The 8291-nt window shown below is 50.3% G+C and overlaps 1 protein-coding gene across 1 annotated transcript; it reads right to left on the bottom strand.

Annotated features, from left to right (window-relative positions):
• Window positions 1–5142: 5142 nt before the first annotated feature.
• LOC119373596 (uncharacterized) lies at window positions 5143–7498 on the bottom strand. Its single transcript, XM_037643649.2, has one exon. It carries the CDS (start codon window positions 7317–7319, stop codon window positions 5409–5411), a length of 1911 nt encoding a protein of 636 aa, XP_037499577.1. The 5' UTR covers window positions 7320–7498; the 3' UTR covers window positions 5143–5408.
• Between the last annotated feature and the right edge of the window lie 793 nt (window positions 7499–8291).

Genomic DNA, 8291 nt, shown 5'->3' with positions numbered 1-8291 from the left:
CGCGTTTCAGAGGAAGAGTGGAAAGGGGTATGGGAGAGGGTGAGTGGAGAGGGTATGCGCATGCGCAGTAAGGGTGGTCACGCCGCACACCACCGGATTGAGCTCGGCATTAAGATACTTCGCATCTAATAAACACAGGGAATGACGCGGTCGCAACACGTACAATTGATGTTTAGCACATTAACACACACATACAGATAATATGTCATACCTTACACACAGGTGCTCCGTCCACTGCTTATTAAGCCACTGCAATTTTTGAAAAGTGCATAAATACCATCCTAAACGACCTACTCAAATACGCTGGCATCCGCTCAAACTTTTTTCAAATTGCTCATCAAGCTCCACAGCGCCTGAGAATGGCGGTCAGGAGCAATTATGAAAAAGAATCAAAAGTTTATGTCTTTTAACCTAATATGGCACCTGACATTTTTACGCTGGCTATATGCCTCACAACCAAGACATGTAAAATGACATTTCAGGCACGCTGTGGACCACTGACACCAGCCTAGGAGTTTCGCCGTTAACCGCAAAGACCACTTAAATACTCATTCAAATACTGATAAGCATTCAAATACTGATAGGCATTCAAATACTCCTACCAGTTTAAAGGACCCCTGGCAAAAAATTGAAACCTTGAGATGTTTGTATTGCTTGATCGTTCTGGACGCTTCTGACCGATTATTAGCGGCGAATGTTGCCCTTAAGATATTTCAATTTCGTTTTAAAGTAAGCCTGAGTGCTCTCTGAGTTGACAGTACCTCGCGACATCGTCACTGGTATGACGTAGGTTGGGACCCCGTGTGATATTCCGCGAGTAAAACGAGTATTGTCGACGTCACAGAGGATTCGCGGGTCGCCACGACTGGCACCCGACGAGGACTATTGTTCCTCGCCCATCTCGCTATGTTGTCGGGCTGCTGTCAAGGTGGTTGTGGCTGTTTAGGCCAGGAATGCTTTTCCTGAAGGGGACACGCTCATGAGCCGCCGCGCGCGGGGGAGGCCTCTGTTTGAAAACTGCGCTTACAACGTCACGAAAGCTCGGCACACGCGATCTTAGGCGCTCCCCCGCAATGGGGCGCTAGTTTCTTGATGATTGTAGGCGGGCGTTGCGTAGTGATGCTAAAATTGTTCACAGTTAACAACGCTAGCAATAATTATACGATACGTTACGGTATTTACGATTCAATTTTGGGATTACTGGACACAAAGCTACAAATTGCAGTAAAAAAATCGCAAGCAAACATTTCGCTGTCAGGAGTCCTTTAAAAATTAAGGCGAAAGTCAAAATAATTTTCAAGGTACGGCGGGACCCCATGATACTTCGCGAGACCTGCTGAAGCACTGCGAGATTTTCGAGACCGGGCGTTACACCGCGAGACCACGGCAAAATGCCGCATGTCCTCATCAATGATGTCATGTGGCAAGATGGCCTCCTCAATGATGTCATGTGACATATCATCGCGCGACGTGAGTGATCGCCGAAATTAGTGATATCATCATAGGCGTGCACACGGAGGGGGGGGGGGGCGCTTTGAACTCTATGAACCTATGAACGCTACTACTGATGTTAGACAACCGTAACCACAACTGCTGATGTGGTGCATTTATTTACGATCTCTCTACTACGTGGTTGGTTGCTGCGAGTCACTGCAGTACACTTGCTGCTTGCGTGATGTCTACAATGAAATAATCAACTCTAGCAAACAGTATTTCTCTTGTTTAACCCACACAAAATATGTTATGAAAATTTCAATGTCCACTTTATCTACACCTGGGTTGATATAGACCAGAGGTCTCAAACTCACATCTGCCAGCGGGCCGCAGTCATGAAATTTAGTCCCGCAAAGGGCCGGGACAGTGAAATAGGCTAAGGGGGATTGGGGGTGGGGGAGGGGTGATTAGAACAAAATTTCAGCTAACGTTGTCATTTGAAAGAAGATCGAAGTTTCCCATACCTCATATATGGGTCATTTATGAAGGGTATTTGACATCACGCGTCGAGAAACATATCGATACCAATCTCCAGGATGACTGAAATCTATTATAGTATAGTTAATAGCACAGTATAGTAAATCTAGTACAGAGTATTTGGTCCGCGGCTATGTTTCAACACATGGTGACCGCATGGGGAGCCTCACAAAAAGAAATGCTAAAGACCAGCCATATCTGCGTAGCTTCCCGAACAAAGCGTTATTAATCCAAATAGGCGAGAAAGTAATAATAATAATAATATTTGGGGTTCAACGTCCCAAAACCACGATATGATTATGAGGGATGCCGTAGATGAGGGCTCCAGAAATTTCGACTCCCTGGGGCTCTTTAACGTGCACCTATATCTAAGTACACCGGCCTGAAACATTTTCGCCTCCATCGAAAATGCAGCCTCCGCGGCCAAGATTCGATCCCGCGACATTCGGGTCAGCATTCGAACTAGGCGAGGAAATAATGCGAGTACCATTTGCAATGTCACAAAAGAGTCACAAAGTAAAAGAAAATAGGCAGCTTTGCACTAGTGGTGTCAAGCCTGAAGGAAGTGCGGAGCTGGGAAGCCTTTTTTGTTTCTCTTCGGTTTTCCCTTTCTTTCCTTCTCTCTTTCTTTCTTTTTCTCGTTTTCCGCTTTTTTCTGTCTTCCTTTTTCTCCCTTTATTTCTGTTCATTTCTTCCTCCTCTCTTTATCTATTTCTTTCTCTTTCTTGCTCTTTCTATTTTTCTTCCTATTTCTTTCCTTTCTTTCTCTCTCTTTATATTTCTCGCTTCTTTCCTCTTTTTTTCTATTTTTATACGTGGTTTTTGCCTGCGTTACGCCAAGCGACGACAGAATACGACAGCCCGAGCCCCTAAAGTGCTCCGCACTTATCATCAAGGCGCTCGAAGAAGAAGAGGAAGAAGACTTCTCCTTGGCGCGAGCGCGCGCTGATTGTTACAGATGGCTATGCTATTCGTGGTTTTGCCTGCGTTACGTCAAGCTAGGACAGCATACGATGACAGCATACGACAGCCCAGGCCCCTAAAGTGCTCCGCGCTTAAAAAAAAAGTCACAGTTTCGCCGCAAGGGCGAAGCAATGAATGCGGTAGCAAGAAATCGAAATGTCACACGAAGAACCAGAAGCAGCTCGATACTTGCAGCGTGCCGCTGAAGCACAAAGAATGACGCCCTAAATGAACGCACAGGCATGCACAGAGCAAACGTGAACTAACAACTGCCACAGTTGTTACGCCTATGTGCTTGAGCAACACGCTGCAAGTGTCTGACAGTCATGAGCTGGCCGGGCCGCATGATTGAGCTAGACCGCTGATATCGGTAAAGATTAACGTTAAATCGCCCGAGGTGCATACCTGCATACCCACGGCCGCGATCTTCGGGCATCTACCACTCGTGATGGGGACTTGACAGGCACGTCACGTTATTAGTGTCATGATCTGTCATTTATGTTCGTGTTCGTCACACACTCACAGTGTTGACTTTGGCGTCTACTTTGGGCGCCAAATTTGCTACTTTACGACCCCTTCTGATGACGAAAATTTTCGCGTTGGCTCCATGGCTGTTTTCTGGCTACATTGAATTTCTATTCTGGCGCATTTAGTAGAAACTCTTGTCAATATTTGCAGGTAAAATAGATTGTTTCCAAGATTTTCCGTTGTGTCAGCCGATGCGCGCGCATCTCCTCCACCCGCAAGCAGGCTGATGCGCATCGTGGCAACCAAACGCAACGCGCGGCGCGCCTGCAAAGACCAAGTTTCATGCGTGTTAGCCTATATACTCCCGCTGCCCGCCATCTACGATGAACTGCGCTCCATTATCTAATGTCGATGCAGAGCGCGTGTTCTCATGTGACCGTTACAAAAGCAAAGATCAGCAACAAAGAGGAGCCGGACTGTTCGCATTCAACAAGATCTCAATATTTCAACGATAAATGTCGACTTTTTACGTCCCAAAACCACGACATGTATATGAAAGACGCGATTTGATTATTTGAAGCTGGATTAGTGTTGTGGCAACCATTAATCTCGTTCTGCGGTTTCAGGAAAAAGCTGCTTCCATGTTTAATGTTCCCACGTACTTGTTAGCTGGAATGTTCCAAAGTAACTCTGTCTTTGGCAAGAACTCTATATATATGCTACGTAAACTATATGCCATATTGAAGAAACTTGGCGCAACTTGGGATTCAGGCACATATTCACACACCCTACAAACAGCGCTCCGAGCGTATATGATGAGTTACCGACTAGCCCAACAGAAAGGTCTGTATTTAATAGAGACTATAGAGCAAGGTCTATAGACTATTTTACGGATGTGTTTCGGTGCAGCCATATTGGGCTGTTAACCTTGCAGCTTTGAATCTCCAACTAAACGAACAGTGCTCCGGTGGAAGTATACGCATGAAACGGTTGGGTTGGTGCATCCAACGTTTCCTGAACTTATCAACTCACGTCACGAGATACAAAGATAAGAGAACACGCGTTTAACAGCCCAACGTGGCGGCGCCCGTATGTCTTACGTAAAATTGTATATATGCAGGCGCGCTGAACTTAGCATAATGTATTCATTGATCTGCAATTTACTTATGGTTTGAAGACCAAGCGTGCAGCATGGTCCTCAAGTCACAAATAAATTGCAATGAGCAACACTGTTGCATCGTGCAACAAAGAACACAGCTACGTAAGGTGCGCGTACGTATTACCTTGCAAACTCGTAGTGGGTGCTTAGTACTTGCAGTTGGTGCCTTAGGCGAGTTTACAACGGCCACGGTCAGGCGCACAGATACGGTTGAGCTATGTGTTCATTGAGAAGCGAAGAATACCTGCCACGGTGATCTAGTCGTTGTGGTGCTCGACTACTGACCGAAAGGTAGCGGGATCGAATCCCGGCTGTAGCGGCCGTATTTCGGTGGAGGCGAAAATGCTGGAGGTCCGTTTACTCAGATTTATGTGCGCTTTAAACAACGCCATGGTCAACATTTCCGGATCCCTCCACTGCGGCGTCCCTCGTAATCATATCGTGGTTTTAGGACGTACAACTCAAACAGTTATAGAAGCGAAGAATGTCAAGTGAATGAGAAGGCGATGCGAGCGGGACTAGATAACGCTATCGCGTTGCACTCTTAAAGGCGAAGCTTAAAGGTCCTCAAGTTTTTTTTTATTCTTTCTAAAAGGGCACCCAGACCAAAATAAACGAGTTGCTAAATGCGATCATTATAGCAAAAGAGAGTAAAATAAGACACGGACGAAGGAAGGGCACTGGGAACGTAGAGATCGTGTGCCTAATTTTCTATACACAGTACGCACCTGCAAGCAAACGCAGATAAAAACACTATACTAAGCCTAAATGACGTGTCCTGGGCAGTCACACGATGGGTGGCAGTTGCTCAAGGGCATACCACAGCTGTGCGATCATCCTCTATAGTCTATCCACCGGAGGGTCCCGGCTGGTCGTCTTCCGTGCTCGTGTCGCTGGCCTTGCCGTTAGTACGCTTCGTGGCGTCCCATTCTTCGGCAGACACGGTGCGCGGAGCTCGGGGACCCACGAAGGACGTCACCAGTTCATCTCCTGGTCCGGCTTGCGGCTGGTCGTCGATTTGCTGATCAGACTCAGATTCATCCGACTCCATGGGCTGGGGTCCCGGTCCGCTTCCGGGGGGCGAACCGGGCGGCCCTCCGCCGCCTGAAGAAGTGACGTTCCCTCCCGGTCCGGCGCTTTCTCCTCGACTAGACGACGCTCCGAGGCTCGAAGTTCCCGCCTCCCTGGACGGCTCCGACGACGCGTCCTCCTCCATCTTCTCCTCCTGGGTCTCCTCGCCGGCTGGCTGCGTTCGGCTCAACATTTCGGCGGACTGCAGGGTGAGCGAAACGGGCGCGCCTTCCCCACCGGCACTTGCACACGTCGTCAAGGGTCCCGCAATGGTTTCCGATCTGGTGAGAGGTTTTTTCCCGGCGGGGAAGGTCCTCTGCGAGGTGCTCGTACCTTGGAGTGAAGCGGACCTCGACAAGTTGCCACCGGCTCCTCCGGCTTCGCTGTCCGTGAACGAGGACAGACTGCTGGTTGTGGTGGAGCTGCTGGAGAGACACGGTGAGGCGGGCCACTTCGTCAGCGGTTTGACGACGTCCTCGCAGGAAGACGGCCGGAGCGCGGCTTCGGCGAAGGACAACGGCGAGCCTATGCGTCTGAGTGGGTCGGATTCTCGCGGTCGTTGAGCGACTTCGCCGCTTCCCGAAGCGGCTCCTGCACCTTCGCTGGGTGTCTCCGGTCTGCTTGTCAGGGCTTGCTCCTCCTCGGGGAGGTCCAAGGCCATCGACTGCTGGCTGCTGGTGTCCGAGCTGACGTCGGGCGTGCTGACCGACACGGACGCCGAGCCGCTGGACGACGGCGGTTCGGCAATTTCGACGTCCGCTCCGCCAACCGTGCGCTCGAGCTCCAGTTTGCGGGCCTCAGCCAGGGCTCTCTCCGTGGGCGTCAGTCCTTCTTCGGAGTCCGAAGACACCGAGGACCTGGGCAGCTTGGCGGCTGGAGGAATGCTCGGAGAAGGGCTACTGACGTTGTCGTTGTCCGGCGTCAACGGCTGCTGCTGGCGGCGACGCTTCCCCAAAGCCATTGCTGAAGAACGTTTGGCGGCGGCCCTCGGACCACTGTACCTGGGAGGCTTCGAAGACACGTCCATCCTGCTCTCGTCGCTGGACTGCTCGGGTGTTTCCGACGAAGACGTCGACTCCGTGACTTGCCTGGCACGTGAAGGGTCGGCGACGGCTTCTTGCAGGGGCATCTTGGCGGACTTTTTGGTTTCAGCTTCGGTCTCGACCTCTGGCTGCGAAATTTCGGCGACTTCTCTCGTTTCGGCTTCGGGTTCAGGCGTCGACTGTGACGTTTCTGATGATTCTTTCATTTCATCTTCGGACTCGGGCGTGGGCTGAGAAGTATCGGCACTGCCTTCCGTTCCGGTTTCTGTCTCACCCGTCGGCTTTGAAGCCTTCACCGAATCTTTCGCCTCGGCTGCGGTCTTGTCTTTTGGCTGTGAAGTCTTGGCCGGGTCTTTCATCTCGGCTTCATTCTTATCCTCGGCTTCACTCTTATCCTTCGAAGTTTCGCCGGAGTCCTGCGCCTCGGCAGTCGATACGGAAGTCTTGGAGGAGTCTTCCGTTTCCGCCTCTGTCGTGGCCGCTCCCGAAGTGCTCGAAGAAGTGCCGAGGTCTTCTGGCGGCGCTCGACCACCGTGTTGACTCGTTTCAGCGGACCCTTCTTCGCCTGAAGCGCATCCTATCTCGGCATCATCCTTCGTCGCGTCGGCGTCTTCCGCTGGCTTAAGTCGATCTTCGGCATCCATGTTTGTCTGGTTCGGTTCCGCGCACGATATAAACGGTAAGCTGTTGTTCCTTTGCTACCGCCGCCTTTGCAACACCTTCCGAGCGGACGCCACGAACTGTTGCCCGGCTACAATGTTAAAAGCTTTCTAAACGGGACCTGCTTGTCTGCAGGGACGCGCTACTGAATTGTAAATGACCGCGTGGTATGCGCTCTTCACGTAAACGCCACTGGGCATGCCCCACGCATATATCTTTCGGATTTCTGGACAGGGCGGAAGGCGATATAGATTCCGAAAATAAATTTATTGTATCTCTGTTGTCCTCGCTTCTTACGCAGCATTTTCCCAGACGGCTGAAGGTGAAAGCTGATATGATTCCACTGCAAGAATGGCAAGTGAAATGCGTATCGACTATGACGTGAGCACTTTCGTGTCAACTCTGACGTCAGCTCCGTCGGAAGAGGCTTCTTTCAAGTTACGCCCGATCGTGACACGCTTCCGCTTTGAGAACGGCGCCGCATACCGGCAAGCCGCTACAGAACTGAAAACGCTACGGAATAATCACAAGCAAGAGCGTTGACACATCCACGCGCGTTCGCGCACTTGGTGTTAAACACAGTGTACCGCCTGCTACCCGGTGGGATGCACTGTTAACTGAAACTGAAGCCGCGCGTGAAGAGCACTGTAATATCTACGTCATCTATGTTCAGATTACACGCGTCCGCTCCTGGCCCAGATGCTGCGCTCGAACCCTTCAGTCCTGGCTCAAAAACGTTGTTAGGCCACGTGAATGTATTCTCATTCGTGTTATCTTGTGGCGTTTTGTAAGTTTAAAAGAGTGGCAGATTGGGGTAGTCGGTATCTTATGACGGCTGGCAATCATTGCATTGGACTGAAAACGTCACAGTTATTTAATGAATGTCGCGTGAGGGGCGTACGCATTCGCCTGTACTCTTCTTAGAGGCTGCTAATGAGGCTATCGGTTTTCTTTCG

This window comes from Rhipicephalus sanguineus, chromosome 11 (assembly GCF_013339695.2).
Source record: "Rhipicephalus sanguineus isolate Rsan-2018 chromosome 11, BIME_Rsan_1.4, whole genome shotgun sequence".
In the NCBI taxonomy this organism is placed as follows: Eukaryota; Metazoa; Arthropoda; class Arachnida; order Ixodida; family Ixodidae; genus Rhipicephalus; species Rhipicephalus sanguineus.
Note: the sequence above shows the minus strand (reverse complement) of the source record. Positions and strands in the feature narration are given on the sequence as shown.